This window comes from Hyla sarda, chromosome 5 (assembly GCF_029499605.1).
Source record: "Hyla sarda isolate aHylSar1 chromosome 5, aHylSar1.hap1, whole genome shotgun sequence".
Classification (NCBI taxonomy): Eukaryota; Metazoa; Chordata; class Amphibia; order Anura; family Hylidae; genus Hyla; species Hyla sarda.
In genome coordinates, this window is record NC_079193.1 from 259,093,668 (window position 1) to 259,120,432 (window position 26,765).

Sequence of the window (26,765 nt, forward strand, 5' to 3'; positions counted from 1 at the left end):
GCTATCGTGGACCTCGTTTATAAAATAATTTCTTTTTTTTAAACATTATATTTTTGGGTGAAATCAATCTATAGGGTTTATCTTTTTATGAAAAAAACTGTGGGGTAGAGTTTCTAGAGGTTTTGAGTAAGGGCTCAGTTTGTTCAGTACTGTGTTAGGTCCCATGAGGGGCTATTAGATGAAACTGAATGGAATCGGTATTCATTATTACCAGTGTAATGCATTTGCCAATGATTGATGTTTTCTAAATATATGTTCCCTGACTACTAAAAGCTGATATATGTATGAAGTTGATGACAAAGTTGGATCAGTTTAGTATAATGGTGGGAAAGTATATTGACAACTGTGCAAATGACCAATATGTTTTTTTTATAATGCTGAGGACACAATATTATAAGGGTTATCCCAAACATGTGTATAAAATTACTCCAAGCTGCTCCCTGGTGTTCTCTTGATTCTCCCTGGTGTGCCCAGCTAACAAGAAGAGGCTTCTCACCAGCACAGGACGTGTGAGTTGGACATTCTGGGAATGAAGCAAAAGAATGCCAAGTATGTAACAACAAGTATGTAACAACAAAAACATTTTTCCTTAAACATTCCATATAAAAACTTGTTTGCATGATCTAACAGAATACTGTGTTACTGCATTTATATTCAATTCCTTATAGTTAAAACTGCAGTGCCTCAAGATCTGTTTTTAGATGTGGATACACCCTCCCTGTGGTGAGAAAACGCTCTTCGTGTTGTGGGCATCTCTACTACCTACAAGAATGTCTGCTGCAGCTGAGATAATGAAACATTTGTATTCAGAGACATAATTGGACAAGCTTACCAAGAGGTCCACCATGTTCGGCTTATTGTTCCTAAGTGTCTTCACAGCATGGAAAACATCGACTGCCCTCTGGTGCTGAAGCATTTCACACACTATGCTAATCGCACAAAATGTACCACTGCGACCTCCTCCGTTCCTGTGAAAAGAACAGTTAAAGGTGATTCGTTCTGTAGACCTGTATTGCTGCAATCCCTTCACTAGATGAGCTTCACTTTCTATGCACGTGAGCTCTTGAGTTTTATCCACCCTATTCTAGAGGTGTCACCTAAATGAGTAATATAAGTGAAGTTACATACAACATTATTGGGACAATGTCCAGAACATTACTGCATTCACTGTTTTAAAGGAAATGTTTTTATAGAAGTCTATGCTCTGAGTAACATGTCATTTGTGGATAATAATATCCCAGTCGTCTCTTTGGCTTAGGAATTGTGTATAATTGGTTTCAGGGGAAGCTGTCAGTAAAATGTAATTGCCAAATGCTTGTAATGTTTATTACTGCAGTTTAGATAAGTGGTGACAGTAAAAACAAATGGCGCTTCATATTTTATAATCTGCAGGACTTACTGTTACTTGTATTTTCATTTTCCAATCTATGTAGTGTCTGTTGTGTGTTGGAGAAAATGTATGTATCTCATCAATGATGTGTAATTTCTAGAACTGTCCAGATACCCAAGCTGCAGTAAGGCTCTGAGGAACATTGTAGAGGTAATAGTTTTTCAATCTCATAAAGTGACAGCATATCACTACAATATGCCATTACTTTATGATTGGCAGGGGTCCAGCCTCTGGGACCCTCACTGATCATAAGAATGAAGGGAAAGGAGTGCCTCTGATAATTACCTGCATAGAACAGTATTGTTCATGGTTCCTACAGGAAACAGCAGCCAATTCCATTTACTTTGTTAGTTTAGTTTCCTAAACAGTCAGATGCCTGGGAGTGGTACTTGTGTAAGTTGAGTCAGCGCTACACTAATGCACCTCCTTCATTCTCACAATCGGTGGGGGTCCCAGAGGTCATACCCCCCACTAATCATAAAGTGATGGTATATTCTAACTGTATGCTATCTTTTTATTGATGGCATACCTCTGTTAATACCCCTGGTCATAAGATCTTTGAGCTGTTTGTGAATCCACCCATAAGAAATTTTAGTAATTCAGATCCCTGGAACCAAGAGGCTTTAAAAATAAATATTAACCCCTTAAGGACGCAGGGTTTTTCCGTTTTTGCATTTTAATTTTTTTTCTCATTGCCTTCTAAAAATCATAACGCTTATTTTGCATATTATGACTTATTTTTTGCACCACCAATTCTACTTTGCAGTGACATTAGTAATTTTACCAAAAAATCCAATGCCAAACGGAAAAAAAATTAATTGTGTGACAAAATTGAAGAAAAAAAATGACATTTTGTAACTTTTGCGGGCTCCTGTTTCTATGCAGTGCATTTTTCGGTAAAAATGACACCTTATCTTTATTCTGTAGGTCCATACAGTTAAAATGATACCCTACGAGGATTGATTTTGTTGTACTTCTGAAAAAAATCATAACTACATGCAGGAAAATTTATACGTTAAAAATTCTCATCTTCTGACCCCTACATTTTTCAGCGTGCGGACCGGTATGAGGGCTAATTTTTTGTGCCGTGATCTGAAGTTTTTATCAGTATGATTTTTGTATTAATCTGACTTTTTGATCACTTTTTATTCATTTTTTCATAATATAAAAAGTGAACAAAAATACTCTATTTTGGACTTTTGAATTTTTTTTGCGTATGCCATTGACCGTGCGGTTTAATTAACGATATATTTATATAGTTCGCACATTTCCGTACGCGGCGATACCACATATGTTTATTTTTATTTACACTGTTTTTTTTTTTATGGGAAAAGGCGGGTGATTCAAACTTTTATTAGGGAAGGGGTTAAATGACCTAATTAACTTTTTTCCCCCTTTTTTTTTGCAGTGTTATAGCTCCCATAGGGGGCTATAACACTGCACACACTGATCTTTTACACTGATCCCTGCAAAGCCATAGCTTTGCATTGATCAGTGTTATAGGAAGTCAATAACTCAAAGCTGTATCTCAGGCTTGGAGCAATCAATCGCCGATTGGACGCGACGGAGACAGGTGAGGGGACCTCTGCTCGCGTGCTAGCTGATCAGGACATCGCGATTTTATCGCGATGGTCCCGAGCAGCCCAACTGAGCTGCCGGGAAGCTTTTACTTTCATTTTAGACACGGCGATCAACTTTGATCGCCGCGTCTTAATGGTTAATAGCACGTGGCACAATAATCGGTGCTGCACGCTATTAGCCCAGGGTCCCAGCTATCATTACCCGCCGCGTGACCCCGTTTTATTTACCGGGACCGGGCGCAGGCGTACAGTTACTCCCTGCGTCCTTAAGAGGTTAATAATAAGTGGAATTCTGCTGCAGAAATACACATTGGCTTTTAATTGACAGATAAGATTTTTTCCCATTCTTATTTCTTCCCATCTGCTCCTTACAGTTGGTAAGGACACAACTGGTCATTGGTCAATTGATATATTGATATGTTAAAGGTGGAATTGCAATTTTGGACCAAATAACTTTAATGTGCAAGTTCCAATGTGTGCATTAAAAGGAATCTGGATTGTTTCTTTTAACAGAAACCCATTTAATAGACAGATCATGCCTTCTAGTTCAATGGTAATGCACAACCATGTAGAAAATTCATATTGTATCACATGGTGTAGGTGTCATGTTCTGGGTAGGGAGCAGTGCAGTCCTGATGCGAGCCAAACTCATTGTCCCTGCCTACTTGGAAGATCCACCCTAAGCAGCGGCCCCTAAATGGATGACAGTCCCTATGCTAGGCAAAGTGCAATGGGGTCAAGAATAGTCAAATAGTTCTGGCCAGCAACAGTTTGGCTAAACAGAGCTAATACAGCTAACAAAGGGTTAAAGAGGAACAAGCCAAGAGTCAGAAAAAATACAGAACATTAAGCAAAGGGATAGTCAGATCAAAGGCAAGGGTCAGGTATAACAGATAAGGTCAGCAGAAGATATAGATAGGAATGCTAGTGCAGGGACAGGGGCAGGGACTGAATGGCTAACATGGGCAGGGATTGAATGAAGGTAAGGATTTTAAATAGCCCATCTTTGGGCGGCACAGCTATTAGCGCCACAGCTGATTGGCCTGGTGCTCGCACCTGCTCATCGAAAAGGAAAGGGTTAAAAACAAATGGAATTATTCCTGCCTGCAAATGTGTGTAATATCTACTAATCTATTGTCTCAAATTAAATATATATATATATATATATATATATCAATATTGCAACTAGCAATGATGGAGGTCACATGTGACTTTAGTCTGAGATATTTAACTCTAAATGCTAGGACACATTGTCAAATACCAGGCCCCTGTCTCTGAAGTCCGACCTCTATTTCGTTCTCCTTTAAAAGCTCTCTTTTTAAAGGTTACTTCAGTCATCCTCAACAAACCAGAACATACTTCAATCTTACTAGAAGGTTAGTCACTTACATGAAAAGGATTTCAAGCATATTCACTGCTTATTTCAAAGCTTTCAATGTGACTTAAAGGTCACAACTGACCTTAAGGGATACAAACTTGATGGAGCCTTCTCAAATGTAAAATCACTTTTATAATCCATGAGATTTACATGGAACAATAGAAGATGCTGAAGGGGCTTCCTGCTGATAGTCAGCGTGGGAGAGAATAGTCTAGAGGCTCGGTCTCTTGAATTTTACTTGTGTAACGAGAACATCTTAAAGGGGTATTCCAGGCAAAAACTTTTATCTATATATCAACTGGCTCCGGAAAGTTAAACAGATTTGTAAATTACTTATATTAAAAAATCTTAATCCTTTCAATAGTTATTAGCTTCTGAAGTTTTCTGTCTAACTGCTCAATGATGATGTCATGTCCCGGGAGCTGTGCATGATGGGAAAATATCCCTATAGGAACTGCACAGCTCCCGGGACGTGAGTCATCAGAAAGCAGTTAGACAGAAAAAAACAACTCAACTTCAGAAGCTAATAACTATTGCAAGGATTAAGATTTTTTAATCTAAGTAATTTACAAATCTATTTAACTTTCCGGAGCCAGTTGATATATAAAAAAAAGTTTTGGCCTGGAATACCCCTTTAATGGCTAAAGATATCAGCTTAAAACACAAATATCCATATAAACTTAGCTTTATTATCTATTTTAGGTCCCATTTTCATTTTACTTTTAGATACTTTGTAATTTGCAGGAAATATAAAAACATACATTATTATAGATATGTACAGTGTTCTCCCTGTATTACTGGCCCTTTTGTACTTTTCTTTACGTTTTTCTAAACTGTTTAACTAAAAAGTTTGATAAAACAATAATATGTAAAAACAAAAGTCTGACAGTTTTTGAAAACTATATCAAATAAACTAATATATTTTATATAAAAGTTTGAAAATGACAAATTTTTGCATTTTAAAGAATTCACGAATGGTAAAAATAGAAACAAGATAGATGCTGTTGTTTCTAATGGATTATATTACATTTTAAAAACGATACCAGGTCTTTATATATCTCTGATGTCATAAGCTAGACAGTGTCATGTTGTCATGTTATGTATGCTGTGGACAGTGATTGGCTGTTCCTGTCGCTGCAGTCACACAACACACTTCTAAATAAATAAATACATTTGATTGTGTCCCCTCTCTTCCCTTCTTTCCCCCATACTACACGTAAATATCTTATATATCATATATATATTTATCTTACTTTTTTTTTTTTTTAGAGAAAAGTGATCATAACCCAATTATATTTAACTTTTGTTCAGACAGACTAATAAGATGTAAGAATGTAAATGAGCCAGGGGCGGACTGACGTTTAGACATAGTCCGTGGGCCCGGCTGGATCTAGGATCCCCAGGTAGACGAGCACTGCTTTCAACTGCATCTGCAGCCTACTCTGAGAGGAGATGGGACCTCCCCCCCCGGCTACACAGTGCAGGCGTCATCAGTACCTGCACTGTGGAATGAGAAGAACGCACCCGGTGATAGAGAGGTGAAGATTGCTGCGTGGGACAGGTGAGTATCTCTTTGTAGTCAGCACTGTAGGCCGCAGTGGTCTTCAACCTGCGGACCTCCAGATGTTGCAAAACTAGAACTCCCAGCAAGGCCGGACAGCCACCGGCTGTACGGGCATGCTGGGAGTTGTAGTTTTGAAACCTCTGGAGGTCCGCAGGTTGAAGACCACTGCGGCATTCGTCATCATCTAGCCCCCCCCCCTTTTGTTTTGTACTCACCTCCCCTCGGCGGGAAGTTAGGGTGAGCTGGTCCGGGCCATCTGTGCTGCAGGGACCATCCGGTGGGGATAGTTACTCTTTGTGGGCTGTCCATTTTCACCAGGAGGGGCCTCTTCTCCGCGCTTCGGGCCCGGACTAGTGACGTTGCCTTGACGACGACGCACAGGGACGTTGCGCATGAACGTCCCTGTGCGTCGTCGTCAAGGCAACGTCACTACTCGGGGCCGGGCCCAAAGCGCGGAGAAGAGGCCCCCCTGGTGAAAATGGACAGCCCAAAACGACTAACCATCCCCACCGGACGGTCCCTGCAGCATAGATGGCCCGGACCAGTTCACCCTAACTTCCCGCCGAGGGGAGGTGAGTACAAAACAAAAGGGGGAGGGAGGGGCTGGATGATGACGAAGGCCGCAGTGGTCTTCAACCTGCGGACCTCCAGAGGTTTCAAAACTAGTTTTCCAACATCTGGAGGTCCGCAGGTTGAAGACCACTGATGAAGGGACTGACAGGGGGAGAGTTCACCCGATAATAAGCCGAGGGGGGCTTTTTTAGCACGAAAAATCATGCTGAAAAACTCGACTTATACTCGAGTATATACGGTATGTATCTTTTATGGTTTCGGAAATACATGTCTTTCTGACTATTGTCACATAAAACAAGATGGCTGCCAGATCACGTGACCTATGACCTTTATGTTACATTAGTTTAAGCACAATATAGCACACAATATTGCACCATTGTGCAAAGTTTCATATGTTTTTGATTTACAGTGTACATATTATACAAATTTGAACAGAACTGCATCAGATCCATGTTATTGTATACGGCGGACATATTATTATGCAAATGAACCAGCTTTAACAACTTTAGTAAAGGAGGTAACCGTTAACATGTCTGCAAAATTATAAGTTATTCTAACGAATGGTTTCAGAGAAGATGTTTTTAGAATATTGAGCAAACAAATATGGCGGCCAGGTCATGTGACCTATGACCCTCATATTGTATAAGATTATACATAGCTTCAAGCTCTATCACTATGCAAAGTTTCATAAGTATTGGAGTAACAGTGCAGCTATTACATGCATTTTATCACGGCGGAATAATAATAAGAAGAATAAATATAACTGCAAGCAGCAATACAGGTGGCCAATCTGCAGAGCCGGGGTATAGCGCATGATTGCTGTGCCCCTGGGGGTAGAGAAGCTGATTGTGGACATGATTGTCTGCTAACTTTCACACTGCTCTGACCAGTAATTTTAGAGAAAACTATGTTTGCCGAATCAAAGTCCAAGAAAGATAAAAGAAGAAACGGATCACTCACCGATCTAATGCTGCAAACTTTATTGAAGACTTGATACAGCGGCTACATACGGGTCGATGTCAATGGCAGGGCAGGAGGTGTTACAGAGCCCCGTCCGAAGCGACGGCGCCGTTTCACGCCCACAGGGCGTTTCTTCAGGCCCAGAATTGATGTGAATTCCAGGCCTGAAGAAACGCCCTGTGGGCGTGAAACGGCACCGTCGCTTCGGACGGGGCTCTGTAACACCTCCTGCCCTGCCATTGACATCGACCCGTATGTAGCCGCTGTATCAAGTCTTCAATAAAGTTCGCAGCATTAGATCGGTGAGTGATCCGCTGCTTCTTTTATCTTTCTTGGACTTTGGTTTCTACATTATCTGCATCAGGGTGAGCACCGCCGACACACAGCTATTTATTACAAGCGCTTAGCCCTCTGACAGCAGTATAACATTGTGCTCCTTACCCCGAGGCAATGCCAGGTGTTTTGCTTGATTTCTGGATATGTTTGCCGAATGTTACACAATCCAACATGGCCGACAAGTATGGTGAGCAATAGTGGTACAGAAAGTGATCACGAACTTGTGTGCTAATTTTCGCCCTGCTCTGACCATCAATTTTAAAGAAAATTGTGTTTGCAGAATATTGCGCAATTCAATATGGCGCCAAGTATGGTAAGCGATTGTGGTACAGAAAGTGATGGCTAATGTGTGCTAATTATTACACTACTCTGACCAGTAATTTGAGAGAAAACTATGTTTGCAGAATATTGCGCAATCCAATATGGCGGCCAAATCTGGTGATCAAGTGGTATAGAAAGTGATCAGGAACATGTGTGCTAATTCCAACATTGTTCAGACCAGGAATTTCAGAGAAAACCATGTATGCAGAATATTCCTTTATCATTGTGTTATTGGGTTACAATTGCAGTGCCGTCACCCAACTTTCCAAAAAGCTGGAATTACAAACAGGGGCTTCTAATGCAGATATTACATGAGGAGGATGTATGTCAGTCCTCACTGTACCTTTTGTGTTCCATGTATGACTGTCTGAGCAGAAAGTTACATTTCTCTCTGCAAAGCCTGCATGTTTGTCACTCTTAATTTCAGGTTTGTATTCTGTTCATGAAACAGGAAGCTTAGGATGAACTATGCTGCAGACTCACAATGTTATATAGGATACAATGTTACAGTGAGTCTTAATATGTGTCAGTCTTTACTGCATTTCTTGAATTCTGTTCATAAATTATTATCCTCAGAAAGAGCAGTGCATGCGGTATAAGTCACTGACACACATGCCGTGTAACACGGACACACATGCTGTATAACACGGACACACATGCTGTATAACACTGACACACATGCTGTATAACACTGACACACACGCTGTATAACATGGACACACATGCTGTATAACACGGACACACATGCTGTATAACACTGACACACATGCTGTATAACACTGACACACACGCTGTATAACATGGACACACATGCTGTATAACACGGACACACATGCTGTATAACACTGACACACATGCTGTATAACACTGACACACACGCTGTATAACATGGACACACATGCTGTATAACACGGACACACATGCTGTATAACACTGACACACATGCTGTATAACACTGACACACATGCTGTATAACACTGACACACATGCTGTATAACACTGACACACATGCTGTATAACACTGACACACATGCTGTATAACACTGACACACATGCTGTATAACACTGACACACATGCTGTATAACACTGACACACACGCTGTATAACATGGACACACATGCTGTATAACACTGACACACATGCTGTATAACACGGACACACATGCTGTATAACACTGACACACATGCTGTATAACACTGACACACATGCTGTATAACACTGACACACATGCTGTATAACACTGACACACATGCTGTATAACACTGACACAAATGCTGTATGACACTTACACATGCAGACATATTTTTGTGTATTTTAAAACTAATTAGGTAATAGTCAACATGCACATAATGCAAATAAAGCCGTGTTTATATCTTTATACGGGCATGCTGGGTGTTGTAGTTTTGCAACATCTGGAGGTCCGCAGGTTGTAGACCACTGTCCTATACTTTACTTGCACGGATCCCTCAACATACAATGGTTTCAACAAACGATGGTCCATTTGGAATGGATTACCATCATATGTTGAGGGACCACTGTAGATTGATGGATCCTATAATTGATAGATCCATATAACCTTAGGATAGCTGTTAAGCTATCCTAAGGTTATATGACACACTACAACATATAAGGGATCATGCCCAGATAATAGAGCAGCCGGTCTCTGGAACATAACATGAATTATGAGACAATAAAACACTCACTCTTCTAATTGCTTGTGTGTTAACTTTTCAAAGGCAGTATTTACAAAAGGCGATATACTGTATATACTGGTTTGGTTTTTTTCTGTCAATTTCCTTAATTTTGAAAGAAAAGGGGGAGTAAATTATATTTAAATTGTGTGAGGGGCTGTATCCAAGCAGCAAAGACGGGTTATGGCACATGATTGCTTGTGATAACGTGCGGTACAGAAAGTGATCACGAACATTTGTGCTAATTTTCATACTGTTCTGACCAGTCATTTTAGAGAAAACTATGTTCTGTTTGCAGAATATTGCGAAATCCAATATGGCTGCCAAATCTTGTGATCACGTGTGGTACAGAAAGTGATCGTGTTTGCACGTTACGGGCTGGTATGAGGGCTCATTTTTTGCGCCGTGTTCTGAAGTTTTTAGCGGCACCATTTTTGTATTGATCAGACTTTTTGATCGCTTTTTATAAATTTTTTCATGATATAAAAAGTGACCAAAAATACGCTATTTTGGACTTTGGATTTTTTTTGCGTGTACGCCATTGACCGTGCGGTTTAATTAACTATATATATTTATAGTTCGGACATTTCCGCACACGGCAATAACACATATGTTTATTTTTATTTACACAGTTTTTTAATTTTTTTTTTTATGGGAAAAGGGGGGTGATTCAAACTTTTATTAGGGAAGGGGTTAAATGACCTTTATTAACTTTTTTTCACTTTTTTATTTGCAGTGTTATAGCTCCCATAGGGACCTATAACACTGCACACACTGATCTTACCCTGATCCCTGCAAAGCCATAGCTTTGAATGGATCAGCATAATAGGGGGTTGATTGCTCAGGCTTGGAGCAATTAAATGCTGATCGGACGCGACCGAGCAAGGTAAGGAGACCTCCGCCTGCGTCCTAGCTGATAGGGACATCGCGATTTTATCACAATAGTCCCGATCAGCCCGACTGAGCTGCCGGGAAGCTTTTATTTTCGTTTAAGACGCGGCGATCACCAAGTGACCAAAAGTCTTATAATTAACAAATCAGACTCTACACAACAGTGAAACCACATACAGCGATTTATATATCTGTAGCTTTAGTGGCTCCACAGAAGAATATTTTTTAATATTGTGTAAAACTGGCACAAAAACCAAGATGGTGGCCCTACGACCTATGACCTTTATAATACATTACATTACAGATTATGCACAGCTCATGGGTCTACCACTATGCAAAGTCCCATGTGTTTTGGAGTTACAGTGCAGCAGATATAAGCATTTGATATTTGCGGCAGAATAATAATAAAAATACTAATCTGAGCAAAAACAATAAGTGTCCAGTGCAACTTCGTTGCTTGGCCACCTACTTATCAATACAGATAGAACAAGGTAAATAAAAATGTAAAGCAACTAAATAGGATGTAAACCAGTTAGTAACTATGATAAGATGGTAAATGAATGTATCACAAAAATATACACAGGGAAGAGATGTTAGCCTGTTCTGGGAAGAGTGGATATTGCATTGATTTTATAGAGTAAGTGCAGAAAATGACGGTTAGTCAGTGATATTGTACTGTTTCATTCAGGGGTCCCAGGGGAGTTGAAAGTGGAAATAGCTTGTGTTGGTAAGCCAGTGTTCTCTCATAAGCAGTTTTAGGAGACTGTTTACTCTTCAATTGACAGTGCTTGGGTTGGTTTTCATTTTCTCCCAATCAATAAGTAAGCAGTCTGTAGGATATGGGAGAATAAAGTCCACTGTTTGAAAGGAAAGGAGTACATTTTTAGTAAGAGTTTGTGAGTTGAGAACTCCAGTACAAAACATATTATCCCCTATCCACAGTATAGGACATAAAAGTGTCTGGGTGTCTGATCGCAGGGGGTCCGGCCACTGGGATCAGTCCGCTATCTCCTGTTCTCCTCATGCAAGGAGTGCAAGGAGTGGGCAGGAGATAACAGGGAGGGGGGTCCCAGCGTTCAGACTCCCGGTGATCAAACACTTATCCCCCATCCTGTAGATAGGGTATAAGATGTTATGTACCGGAGTTCCCCTAAAAAATTAGGTAAACAGTTTGATGCCAGAATGAAGTAAGTAGGGACAATCTTAAAATTGTGCAGGATGGAGGATGCTACAGCCATTGTGTATCTCCGGCAGTTAGGAAGGTGTCACTCATGGTATAAGAGTGTGTGGTAATTACCAAATGTAGGTCACAGTTACATGTGTTTGATAGAAACCATTTCTCAAGCTGTTGTTAAACCCTTTATTATACCATGGGGACTCTTGTACATTGTTTCCCCAGCCAGGCCTATTGTATAGCCCCATTCCTTACAACCAGGGGTGTATTCATGCAATATTGTACTTGTGTTGTGCTAAGTTTGTGATGTACAATGGTGCACATCTCTTTACTTATTTTCTTTCTGCTTGTTTTATTACTTTAACCTCTTTTAAATATACTTGGGGGGAGGGGGGGGGGATGTAATATGCTAGCATATGATTGACCAGAATTTGGAGGTACAAGCCTCCAAGTAAAATTGACATCTCTCATACTGTTTGTGCACCAGACTTAGAAATCGACATCAGCTGGAGTAGATTTATGGCATAATTTGGCACCAGTTATGTTAAATCTGTTGTGCTACAGGAAGCCATACACCCTCTTTAAGCCCATACTAAATAAAAAGGACGTTGCATAAAAGTGCACAAAGTCACACATTGTTGTGCATGCCACCAGTTGAGCAAAAATGTGTGACTTTGTATGTGAGAAAAATGGCATACAATGTTAATAAATCCTTCCCACTGTCTCCACCAAGTTGTTTTAGTCTTACTTATTGAGAGTGCCTACTGAGCTTAGGTGGTAGTTAGAAAAGAAGAACCCTCCCAAAGTGCTCTGAGCCAACTTTGAGTGGAGGCCCTGCGCTAAAGTAAAGGGAGAACTATAAGACGGAGGCTGAAACAAAGTTTTGTGATAATAACATAATGTAAGTGACACCTACAGAAACACCTTTTGTAGGAGGACACAGTTATGATTTACTGAGTTTAAAATGGGAAAAGGGGAAGAGTCGGACGACATTCTCTGTGCCATGTGTCTGCTTTATTTTCTTGTCTTACTGCTCTGCAGTGTCTCTTGGTGCAGTTTTCACTTTGTCCACTATGGAGACAAGGGGCCGTGCGAGCACTGGCTCGGTTTTATAGAGCCAGTGTGCCCTCTCTAATGGATCCTCCCCCAATCCCAGCCGAGCACTGCAAATGTAAGTTTGCCACATCAATGCTGTGCATTCAGTACCGCTAAGGTCTGTCTGCTGATCCTGTGGTCTTGATCCTGCCTGTCTACTGGACTTTGCCTCTGTTGTATCCCCCAGAACATGTCCTGTTTCTTCTGTTAATAAACCTGGACTGCCTACCACGATTCCTGTCTGCTTGCAGCTTGTTCCAGCCTGCACCTGTAGCCATCTTGAATAGCTGTTGTCACAGTACCTGCTCTGCTAATAAACTCCTAATTCAGCTCTGCTGCGTCCGCTGCTATCTCAGTTTGTCCCTTCTGCCTGTCTGGCCAGTTGTCACTTGTGGAATAGTGGGTCCACACCCCCTACAATAACCAATTTCAGCAAATGAGCTATAAACTGGACAGTTTTTGTTTTCATTGTTTTAATTGATTCCCTCAGTGTTTCTTTTGACGAAATTACACTGTATTTTTTTTTTAGCCAAAACCAGAAGTAAATGCAGCAAGTAGAAGTCCTTCCCTTTTGAATCAAATCCTGACTGTGGTTCAAAATACTGCACCAAAAACTTCGGTGGTATTAAAAAAAAAAAAAAAAACACTGCGTGTTAAACCATAATTTAACCCTTAAGGACACAGCCAATTTTATTTTTGCCTTTTTGTTTTTTCCTCACCTTCTAAAAATCATAACTCTTTTAGATTTCCATACACAGACAAGTATGAGGGCTTGCTTTTTGCGCAAACAGTTGTCCTTTGTAATGACATCACTCATTTTACCATAAAATCTATGGTGAAATTAACAAAAAATACTATTTTTGTGGGGAAAATGAAAAGAAAGGTTTTGTTTTCATGCTGTACATTTTACATTTTCTTTATTCTGTGGGTCAATACGATTAAAATGATACCCATGATTACATACTTTTCTATTATTGTACCACTTTAAAAAGAAAAAAAAACTTTTTAACCAAATTAGTGCGTTTAAAATCCCTCTATTTTGACGAATTATAACGTATAAGCGGCTGTATGGGGGTAATTTTTTGCGCCATGATCTGTACTTTTTATTCATACCACATTTGCATACATGAAACTTTTAATACATTTTTAAATTCGTTTTTTTGACTATTATGTACGGGATCGATAACATTATATTTTGATAGTTCGGACATTTACGCACACTGCAAATATGTTTATAAATAAAAAATGTGCAATTGCTGTGCATGACATGAGCACCACTCCAGTGCTCGTGGTCATGTACAGGACATAAATGTACGTCCTGGTGCGTTAAGTACCAGGGCACCAGGACGTACATTTACGTCCTGTGTCCTTAAGGGGCTAAAGTGGCAGAAGGGTGCACAAAAATACAGAGCAAAAATGAAATAACGATTGATTTAATATACTAAGAGTAAAAAATGTACTCAATTAGACAAATCAAATGTCCTAACATCAATACTAGTTAGGCTGGGTTCACACTACGATTTGAACTACGGTTCCCGTATACGGCTGGGAGGAGGGGTGGGCGGGGCTTAATCGCGGCGCCCGCACTCAGCCGTATTCTTTTTAAGTTTCTTTTTGAATGAAATGGATCCATATACATTCATAACATTGTGCACAGTGCTAACATTTTAATAAATTGATTTGCTTTTGCACCACTTACAAGCAGTGTACGACTGTTCGGCCTTCTCCTCCATTGTATTCTTCTTGCCACTTGTCAACTTGGCGAATGAGCTTTAGAAAAGACCTTTTGGATACTGGAGTGTCTCTATACATTGGCCAGCCCAAGAACTGGAACTGCTGAACCATTCTGTAACCATCCTGAGGCTGAAATCACATGAGAAAGCTGATTAGACATCATATTAGACAACTGAGGATCACAAGAACATGGGTCATGTGTGAAAAGTGTAAGGCTGGGTTCACTTATGTCCGGCATAGGTGAACCCAGCCTAGATCTGGACGCAACTCATGCCACAACTGGTGACAAGTTGTCATCAGTTGTATGGCATCCAGCATCCATTGCTTCTGGGGGAACGCAGCAAGTTCCCCTGTTCGGTGCTCTCCGGCATGTCCATCCATGCGGCGTCAAAATTGAGATGCTTGATGATTGTGAACTGTTCCATTCAAATGAATGGGATCAGTTCTAGCATCAATTTCCCTCCCGTGCATGCCAGAGGTAAACCGTGCCAGACAACTGATATACAGTATGTGAACCAAGCCTAACATGTTCTAACAGGTTACAAAATGGGAGTGAAAACATTCATCAATACAAACATATATTTTAGACAATTTGTCACATTTTCTCAGACAGCAAAGGTCCAGCATTACTAGATCTTTCGCTTCAATAATACTTCCTTCAGGTAATAGCAGGTATGACAGCTGAAGTAGTAGATACATAATAATATAGCTGTAAGACTGGAATTTGTGTCCTGCTTTTTTCCTTTAATATTTAACTGTATAGTTGCTATATAAGAGCTGGCGGTCAGTTGTGATTTCCCTTTCTTAAATACCAGGTGCAAGGGGTTTAATGGGTTGTCCAAGGACTACTTTTTATATATAAATTTGTCCAAGCTGGGCTAAAGAAAAGTGTACTTGCAGGCTCCGATCTCTCCTGGTTCCGATGGTGTCAAGTCCCATTGCATGCACAGTAGTAATACAAAGAAGAAAATGGCACTCATGATTATTCAGTATTCAAGCTTTATTCCAAAGTCAGGTCAGTATGCAGGCTGGCCAGCCTGCATACTGACCTGACCTTGGAATAAAGCTTGAATACGGAATATTTGTGAGTGCCATCTTCTTTGTATTATTATTGGACACTTGATTTTGGCATTGAGCACCACAGTGGAGCTGGGAATTAAGGTGTGTAGCTGTGAGGGACATCTAATATTGCATAGCAGTGCCGATTCGCTTTCTCCTTATGAACTTTGCATGCACAGTAGTGACCAACCTCAACCAGTGACAAGCTAAGCGGACACTTCCTTGTTTCAAGACCAAGACCAAGAAGTGCTGAGCAGAAGGAACAGGCACCACTGCAAGTGCTTCAGGGGATTGTGGCAAGTACACTTTTCTTTATTTTCTTGTTCCCTATATGGACACGTTTACACATAAAAACTAGTCCCTTGAACCCCTTAAGGACAGGCCCATTTTGGCATTAAGGACCAGATCAATTTTATTTTTGCATTTTTGTTTTTTCCTCCTCGCCTTCTAAAAATCATAACTCTCTTATATTTCCATCCACAGACCCATATGAGGGCTTTTTTTGCGTCACCAATTGTACTTTGTAATTACATCACTTATTTTACCATAAAATGTACGGCGCAACCAAACAAATATTATTTATGTCGGAAAATTGATAAGAAAACCGCAATTTAGCAAATTTTGGAAGGTTTTGTTTTCACGCTGTACACTTTCCGGAAAAATGACATGTTTTTGTTATTCTGTGCGTCAATACGATTAAAATGATACCATTGTTACATGCTTTTCTATAATTGTACCACTTAAAAAAAAATCTCAAACCATTTTAACAAAATTAGTATGTTTGAAATTGCCCTATTTTGACCACCTATAACATTCTCATTTTTCCGTATATGGGGCGGTATGAGGGCTCATTTTTTGCACCATGATCTTTAGTTTTTATCAGTACCACTTTTGCTTAGGTTCTACTTTTTATAAATTTTGTATACATTTTTTTTGGAATAAAATGTGACAAAAAAGCATCAATTTTGGATATTCATTTTTTTTTACATTTACGCTGTTCACCGTACAGGATAATTAACAATATATTTTAATAGTTCAGACCTTTACACACGCGGTGATACCAAATATGTGTATTAATAAATTTTTTACATGCATATTTGGGGGTAAAATGGGAAAAACGTACGTTTTACTTTTTTATTGGGGGGGATTTTTCAAATTATTTTACTTTTTTATTTTACATTTTTTTTACTTTTTTTTTTTTTTACACTTTAATAGTTCCCATAGGGGACTATTCATAGCAATCATTTCATTGCTAACACTGTTCAGGACATAGCACTGATCAGTATTATCGGTGATCTTCTGCTCTGGTCTTCTCTATCTCAGACCAGAACAGAAAACCCCGGGAGACGTCCGGAGCCAGGTGAGGGGACCTCCGGCTGCCATGCTGGATGATCAGATCCCCGCTGCAGCGCTGCGGGCGATCCGATCATCCATTCAAAGTACCGCACTGCCGCAGATGCCGTGATCTGTATTGATCACGGCATCTGAGGGGTTAATGGCGGACATACACGCGATCGCCATTACCGCCGGGTCCCTGGGTGCTGAAGCAGCCAGGACCTGCCGTGCATGACGCGAGCACCGCTCTGGTGCTTGCTATCATGACGGCGCGTAAATGTACCACGTCACCATGACGTACATTTACGTCCATTGTCGTTAAGGAGTCAAGAACTGGTTTTATGTTCCCACAGACCCTGGGTAAACCCTAGATATTCAGTGTGAGTATACTGTCAAGAAGCATTCAAGAAATATGTATGTTATATAGTGATATTAGGAAACACATATTAAAAAAATAGATATACATTTTTGTCAGTTTTTACCCGTGCTGCATTATAAATCCTAAATATTCGGCTAATGATGTCTTCTTCTAAATCAGCAGATACAAACTCCACTTGAATGGGCCCATGCCTGTGTACTCCATTCTCTGGCCAGTACTGAGGACAAAGCTGAATAAAAAGAGAGGAACTTAAAATATTAAAAATATTCCCATATTTATGCAATATAAATTTAATGTATTTTCAGATAAATATTTTGCAGAAAAATCATAATGATACTTGGATTTGTACAAACTATAATTTGGAGTTATTAGCCCGCTTCTGCCATATAGAAATTATTACTACTAATTACAATTTTATTTACAGTATATCTTGTATCAGCATACTCGAAATATTGTTCTTGCTGTTTCATAGCAATTGATTCATTTGTAAAGACTAAGATTAAAGTGATGCACACAAAATGGCAGTAATTTGTTCTTTCCACAGAATGTCCTGGCATGAAAAAAAAAAAACATAAAACTTTTGACATTTCAGAGATACATGTGAAACGTTTAGATCAGATACATAGATCTAGATATAGCTGAGAAGTGCACTTTACTCCCCAACTTGTTCGGTCTTACTCATGGCAGGGGGTGGGGGCCCATCTATAGAGCCCTTTTTCTACAACAGGTCAGATCGAGCAGCAAAACGGGGAGTGAAACACAGCCTGGCACAACTTCTCGCTATATCTAGATCTATATAGCTGATCAAAACTTTTGACATGTCTGTGTGATTTAAGTCTTTACCATCCATTCAAACCTTGAAATATAGATTAAAACTGATATTTCAATAACCATTTTAAAATATTTTGTGCCATCACAGATAATCCTAATAGGATATAACGTCTGCCTTTGACTGTCATCATAGGGTATTTGTTAAATATAAATTCATGCATGAAGAATTCACAGTTCCAAAACAAAATAGTTTTCCTCTTGTACTGAGGTTAAATTGTGCAGAACAAATAACCCCTTTACATGGATACAATCCCTGTACTGGAAGTTACACATGCTCCTATGTACTCATTTATTGTGCACTAAAAAGGTCAACTTCAAAAATGCTTTGGAAAAGCCTAAGATTACAGAACCTGTGTTTGCTCAGTCATGCATTTATATGTATGCTTGATCCAATCTAAAAAATGGCAGCATGTTAAATGCTTGCTCCAGCACATTGATGTCTCCAGGGCCAGCGCATAACACAGAGTAAACAATTCTGACTCTTAACTTGTTTGTCTCTCTCCATGTTCACCATTACAGAGAGGAAAAATGTAATCGCTTGGATCATCTCTAAGACCTTTTGCCAGCTGTGATAAAACATTTGGAAGCATTTGCAGGTACTACTAACCTCGCCACATACAGACATAGAGCACTTTATTTTAAAGGGTTCACTGGTGAGTACACACATTCAATTACACAGAACAACGGATACAATCCAGTTAAAAGAAGACGGTCCAAACTACCGTATTTAAGTGGTCTCTGCTTTTATCTGTTTATCTGACAATATTATACAAAACAGTGCAGAAGGAAAAATGGAGATTCCAAAAAGTGAATATTTGGAACTCTTTAAACTGTTTACAAGTTAGGTAAATGTTAGAGGTGACAATATTTAAAACAAAACTTATTAGGAGATATTAACAACTATAATATAATAAATAAAGCCTGGATCCACTGGTTAGTATATACTGATCACTACCCATATACATATACAGTAATCCCCACCTTCAATGCCCCGGTCTGCCTGTCATGTTGAAGGAATTGCTCTGATATGATTTATATACCAGTAGATATTATTACAAGAGGAGAAGCTAAATATGACGTCACCTGTAGTCACTGGATATATCTGCAATGTCATCACTTATTCAGCCTGCAGAGTGCTCGCATTCATCTAGTATCTACCACTATATGGCCACTGTATGTGCAAATATTGGTCTTTGTATAGTACATTTTATTTACTAACAGTATAGTGTTATTAATCAGTTTTTAGCCTGCGGTTATGGTGTGACATGATTATCTGTCCATTCTTACAGTGCAGCACATTTTTCATATGTGTCTAAACTGTAGAGGTAAACTTTAAATAGATTGATTCCCTAAAAAAAATGTAACATTAATGTTACTTTATGCGCTCCGGCCGCACACGCTGGCCTTGAGCGCATGGTCCCTATACCTGCTGCTGCCAATGGGGCTGGGACTCGCATCGCGGGACACACTTGCATGCTAGCCCCAGTCCGTCACTCACCAGGTGTTTCTCCTGCCCCCGCCTCTCTGCTCCGACGCACGTGTCCCCGCACCCTAGGGCGCGCATGCGTTTAAAGATTTAAAGGGCCAGTGCACTCATTAGTGTAATTCACCTGTGGCTCATTGATACATTCCTCCACCCTCCTCACTTCCCTGCCGGATCTTTTTTGCCTTGAGCCTGAGAGAAAGCATTCATGTTATTGCCTTGCTGTGTATCTGATCCTTTGCTCTGTGACCTGACCTTGCTGCCACCTGCCTACTGACCATTTGCTATGTTCCTGACTACGCTACTGTGTCACCTCCCCTGACCTTCTGCTATCCTGACTACGAAATGGCTTATCCCTCCTGTGCCTCACATCTCCTCAGCCGCCTGTGTAGTCGAGCCGTGCCAGGGGTAGTGACCTGGGTGCCGCCTGCCAAAGCAAGTCCGCTTTGCGGCAGGCTCTTCTGAAAACCAGCGGCAACTTAGACTCTGCTCCCTGGTACGGTCCGAGTCATCTGTCACACAGATCCAGCAGATCCACATCCACTGGGGTTCCTGTCTTCTGAAACATGAGTATTACAATTAACAGTGGCTCTCTAAGGCTTCTTTCTCACTGCCGTTGTGACACAACGGCAGTGCATCGGACATCAGGGAACGTGGGGAGAATAGCGGGAGAAAAAATACATCACGTCTTTTTCTCCCACTACTCCAGTCAAAAAACAATGGCGCCCAACGGACCCCATAATAGTAAATGGTATCTGTTGGGACCCGTTGTTGCCAGTTGCACCCCATCCGGATAACGGACATTAAAGGCAAAAAAAAGTGCCTAACGGACCTTTTCCGATGGGGCATAATGGCAGTGTGAAAGGGGCCTAATTATGCAGCAGCAATTCTACACCAAATTTGTTAGACGTAAAAAAAAGGTAGATATCAGAAGCATTTTTGACCAGCATCAATACCAAAACAGAGTATATAAAAAAAGGTTTTTAAACTGGACAACCCCTTTATTCTATCATTGTAATCTATATAATTCTAAGTTAAAATAATAGTTGTTCTGAGAAAACAAATACAAAAAAGATTTCAGTCTGGAATTGCTGCTACATTATTTTCATTTCAATGGCATAACACAGATATTAACTGTACCTGCTGGAACCGAAAAAGATAGAGCAGTCTACAGTATGCCTTTATCATACTGTTATGCAAATCTCTGCACTGTCACTTTGATCCTCTAACACATAACTGGCTATTACAGTGACTAGCAAATAATACCAACAACTTCTCAAAAACATTTGTAGCACATTACTAACTGTCACCATCAATGCCTATGTGACAAGTAGGCTTGAAGTAATAAAAATCTATTATGTTCTATAGTAAAAAGACAATTTTTCCTTGCACAAAGCACATTTCTTTGCATTGACCGAATATCTTTCATTCTTAAGACACAATTAGGCTTATCATGTGCATAATCAGAAAATAGCCTGACCTTTCCTCTTGGCCTATGATAGATTTGCTGAAAAGTGAAATGTTCTGAATAAATTTTGCCAGTGCATGCATGATTTCAGCCGACATACCTGTGCAGGGTCTACATCATTTAGCATTACTATTGATGTACAGTGATAGTCAAGGACCAGCCTCCAGAAGTCTTTTACTGTGTTCGGTAAGGGATGTTGTGTAACGATGAAAGCAGAAGGCTGCACATAGCTCTAAAGAAAAGAGAACAAATTATAATGATAGCAAAGAAAGAGGAAATCAAGTATGTTCAAAGGTAGAATGTCACAAACCAAGACATTGTTAAGATTAACAAAACGCCCAAGGCCCCTTTGGAGGTTTTTTTTCCTGTAAGAAATGCCACATGTCTGCCTGTCTGTAGTAACAACCTTTGCAATCCCTTGAAATTCTCACTTTATAACATTTTCATCTTCAAGTGGTAACAATATAGACTTACTTTCTTTTTTTAACAAAAGATTGGACAAGAAATTGATTTGTGAGGTCATTGTGGTATTTCTGAGAGATTTATTTTTAGTGGAGATATTCACATTTAAAAAGAAAGGTGAAGGTTAACTTTTAACATTTGTACTTATTAAATGGTTGACACAGCGGAAACGGAAAGCTTTCTACCGAAGCTTAAAAAGGTATTATAATTTACTGTAAGTCATAAGAAAGCACTCTGTGGCCACCAAGACCAGAGCAGTGGCTGGGCTCTCCTTCATACAGGTAAAGGCATATGGTCTCCAGCCCCCCCGCTAGGTATACTGCTGACCAAGACCGGGCATTTAGAGCTCTTTGTATGCATTCAGTGTAAGGCAGTGTATGTGTGTACTAGTCTTAATAGGGAAGTAACATAAAATGGTTTCTTTGTATTCATTCATATACTAAGTGTAAGTGTCAATCCTCAAGAGAACAGATTGTAAGAATTGCAGCCAATGGGGCAGACAAGACATTTTCATTCGTAGAAGTCCATGTGTTCGTACCTCGTAGATGAATGGAAGCATTTATATAGATCACGTAGACTTAATTTCTTAAGAGGTTGTTCAAGTTGAAACTTAAAATATTAATATTTACAACACAAAGCACAAAAAAGGAATGTGAACCTGAAGTACTGTAACACTACAAAAATAAACAGGTCTACAGAGTCCATTAGAGCACAGACAACGTAATATCAAGGGAAATAATGCAGGAACGGTGTTTTGTCCTATACTTCATCAATGTCCCTATGTTCTACTGGCACTGTAGAACTTTAGATGACATTACTTTCCTCTGCAATTCCTGTCACTTACGATTGTTTAAGTGTACCCTGATGGGTGCTTTGTCATGCTCGAGGCACTTTTCTGTTATTTGGGAGCTCTCATTTTGTGGGATTATAGATTATATTCTTATTAGTATGAACTATAAAAATGGTCTTACATCCATCAATGCTGCATTGATGTAGTTACTGCTTTCTCCGTCTATTGTTATGAGGAATGGGAGGCAACGGTCTGGAGGTAAGACGTCCATGCAACGGTTCTTTTCATGGTTCCTAGGTAAAAGTGCTATACTACAGTCTTCTACCCGTAGTGTTGGAGTTACCATGTTCAATGTCTGCAAAAACAATAACAAACTTTAGAAGATCACAATCATTTAATAACAATTATAACAAACTATGACATTGCTTCACAAAATATTGAGCAAGACTGTTCAAAAGTAATCTCATCTAATAAAGTGATGGCAGATTACTGAGATTGGTATGGGTACCATATTTTTAGTTACCCCTGTGTTCCCTTCACAGCAGAATGATATGCAAGCACCTTATGATCAAAGTGGGTGCACCCTCTGGGACCACACTAAGTATGAAGAAGCAAAGTGGTGGTTTGGCATTGCATTCAGTTTAACTTTTTACCTGGCACAGTGATGGTCATTGCTACCCACTGTAGAGAGAACTGTAGTGGGTCCCACACAACTGCGCTGTAATTCCCTGCAGAGTCGGTTAACAGAAAGTGCTGGTGTGCAGGGAAAGGAGACACCATGATAAACCAGCACTGCATCCCTTCACCCTTAGAAGGGTTCCAGGGGGTTGAACTCCCACCAATCACACATGATAGCATCAGTGTTAGACTTAGGTGCCGAGGGCCCACCAATGTAATTGATACTGGAGGCCCACCCCAGATACTGTACATGAAAATATTACCTGATCACATTTCGGTCTCATGCACATAAACGCTTGGGCCCAGATTTATCAAACTGTGTGAGAAAAAAGGTGGAGAGATTTTACCCCAGCAACCAATCACAGCTCAGCTAATGGGCTCTGTTAAAGTGAAAGCTGAACTGTGATTGGTTGCGGTGGATAAATCACTCCAGTTTTTCTCCCATATAGTTTCACCCCGAAGTTGATCATACAGGCTCAGTGCAATGACCATACAATCACCATGACGTAGGTCACGGTGCGCTTACAATGAAAGGTTCTTGTGGAACAGTTTTTTTTAAAGGTGTGGTAAACTGTTAACTCCTAAATGATACAAAATACAGTTTTTTAAATTCAAAAACCATTATTCTTTTTCTCAAAGCTGGGTTCACTATAAATTCAGGAGGGGGCCCAGAGAGGAAGTAGAAAGGCCCATTTATATACTGACACAGAACACATGTGACAAGATGATTTCATTGTTACCACTTGCACAGCCAGTCCGTCAGAGAGACACAGTTTGTGAGTTTAGAGATATGCTTTATAGGATGCCCATGGACACTGACACAAAGGTCTGGAGCAGATCCACCAGCCTTTACCAACAGAAAGTAGTCACCTATCAGGATTAAGTATGCTGAAGACGAACAATTTAGACAGTGTATCTGAATAATAACAATATTATTATTATATTAATAACAATAATAATAATACGTATTATTACAGTGGTCCCTCAACATATGATGGTAATCCGTTCCAAACGGACCATCGTTTGTTGAAACCATCGCAAGTTGAGGGATCCGTGCAATGTAAAGTATAGGACAGTGGTCTACAACCTGCGGACCTCCAGATGTTGCAAAACTACAACACCCAGCATGCCTGAACAGCCTTTGGCTGTCCGGGCATGCTGGGTGTTGTAGTATTTCAACATCTGGAGGTTCGCAGGTTGAAAACCACTGTTAGAGGAGCCGTCCATCGCTGTCGCCGCGTCCCCGAGGTGTCCCCGACGCTCGGGCAAGGCTTCTGCTTACCCGGCATCCGCACACTCCGTCGCCGCCATCACGTTGTTACGCACGACGCTCCTATTGGATGACGGAACGGCGTGCACAGTGACGTGATGACTTCGATGGAGAGCACCGATGATGCAGAGGATCCCGAAGAGGACGCACCGGAGCCCTGAGGACAGGTAAGAGACATCACCGGAGTTCGCGGGGCATAGTAAACGGCTATGCGGTGGCAGCTGAAGCAGTCTGTGCTGCCGGATAGCCGTTTATGCGATGGCCCCGACATAAAAAAGCATCGTATGTTGATGCTGCCTTCAACATGCGATGGCCTCTGAGAGGCCATCGCATGTTGAAATTATCGTATGTCGGGGCCATCGTAGGTCGAGGGGTCACTGTATTATTACATGTATGCTCAAGATCCCACATAGAAGCCAAAACTGTAAACAAAGTAGATTGAGCTTAAAAGCAGACTCCACTTGCTCTATGTCTATTATAAGACAAGCCATGAACATTACATTAATAGAGATTTTATGACAAAGGAAGGTAAACCACCACTACAGAATGAGCCCTATTAAAGGAAACTAAATCAATATACACTTACTCTAAATTCCTCTTTAATCTGGCTGGAATTTGTTTGAGGGTCCACTTTATTCATTTCATAGTATACTGATCGGACCTGAGATGCAGAAATGGATGTGTCCCCGCATAAACAGGCTTCTAATATGGCATCATGAATGAACACATACTGTTCCTAAAGTAAAAAGAAAACACATATTCATAAATGTTGTCTTATTTGTAATAAAAGTTTATCATAAGTATGTATTAGAATTAATGTATTTTTTTCTATACAAATATGGTTCAGTATTAAACAAAGTACCCCCTTGAAGGTGGAAAACATTTTTTTTTTATAAACTGGTGCCAGAAAGTAAAAACATATTGTAAATAACTTCTATAAAAAAAAAAAATCTTAATCCTTGCAGTACTTATAAACTGCTGAAGTTCTTTTCTTTTTCAATTTATTTTCTGTCTAATGACAGTGCTCTCTGCTGACACCTCTGTCAATGTCAGGGACTTTGCAGAGTAGGAGAAAATCCCCATAACAAACCTATCCTGCTCTGGACAGTTCTCGACATGGACAGAGGTGTCAGCAGAGAGCACTGTTGTCAGACAGAAAAGAAATTCCAAAAAGAAAAGAACTTCCTCTGGAGCATACAGCAGTTGATAAGTAGCGGAAGGATTAAGATTTTTAAATAGAAGTCATTTACAAATCTATTTTTCTGGCAGCAGTTGATTTAAAATAAATTGCATTCCGCTGGAGTACCCCTTTAATTCTATGCCACTTATCTTCATCATCATTATGACTTTTGTTACTATAAACATCTATTGCGCTGTTAAAGCTTTCTGAAATTTCATAGCAGTAAAAGTTTTATTTTTATTTGTCCTCAGTGTGTGTGTGTGTGTGTGTGTGTGTATATATATATATATATTTATATATATATATATATATATATATATATATACAGTGATCCCTCAACTTACAATGGCCTCAACATACAATAGTTTCAACATACAATGGTCTTTTCTGGACCATCGTAACTTGAAACCAGACTCAACATACAATGCTACAGACAGTCCAGATCTGTGAAACTTGTCACAACTGGAGGAACTGACCAATCAGAATAGGCATTTTACTGGTAAATCCCCTCTATTACTGAAGTGCATGCACTGACTGGTGTCTGGTAGCGCCCCCTTCAGTACAGGGAGGTACTACAAGTTCTGTACTATTCCTTACCTGTACCAGGGTTAGCTGCTCCTTTGGATACCAAGTAAGGGCGGCTCCATTTGGGACACGGGGTGTACTGTATAGGATCCTGAAGAAGCTCCTGTCCTCTACATAAACCATTGTTTCCTAACCAGGGTGCCTCCAGCTGTTGCAAAACTACAACTCCCAGCATGCCCGGACAGCCAACGGCTGTCCGGGCATGCTGGGAGTTGTAGTTTTGCAACAGCTGGAGGTACCCTGGTTGGGAAACACTGACCTAGACAGGGATTTACAGCTCCCAGCAGCTCTTTATTACTTTAATATGTAAGGATTTGCTTTATCTGTATTAGTTATCTATTTATTTTTCTTTAATCTTCACTTTTTCGTATTTTTGGATGACATTTTGGTGGCTTCAGAACCAATTACCAGGTTTCCATAGAGTTATGGTCCCAGCATACAATGGTTTCAACATACAATGGTCATCCTGGAACCAAATAATATTGTAACTTGAGGGACCACTGTATATATATATATATATATATATATATATATATATGTGTGTAATGTTACCATAC

The 26,765-nt window shown here is 40.0% G+C and overlaps 1 protein-coding gene across 11 annotated transcripts in view; it reads right to left on the minus strand.

Annotated features, from left to right (window-relative positions):
• The window catches only part of PTPRM (protein tyrosine phosphatase receptor type M), an 898,578-nt gene that overhangs the window by 16,548 nt on the left and 855,265 nt on the right, over positions 1–26,765 (minus strand). For 7 of the 11 annotated variants that reach the window (XM_056521605.1, XM_056521601.1, XM_056521594.1 and 4 more), the window contains 6 exons: positions 25,030–25,179; positions 22,677–22,850; positions 21,344–21,475; positions 17,547–17,690; positions 14,654–14,817; positions 833–968 (listed from right to left, as the gene is read on the minus strand). In XM_056521605.1, coding sequence (XP_056377580.1) covers positions 833–968; positions 14,654–14,817; positions 17,547–17,690; positions 21,344–21,475; positions 22,677–22,850; positions 25,030–25,179 — 900 coding nt within the window. The remainder of the gene's footprint in view (positions 1–832; positions 969–14,653; positions 14,818–17,546; positions 17,691–21,343; positions 21,476–22,676; positions 22,851–25,029; positions 25,180–26,765) is intronic. The other 4 variants (XM_056521600.1, XM_056521598.1, XM_056521595.1 and 1 more) reach the window with 1 other exon arrangement.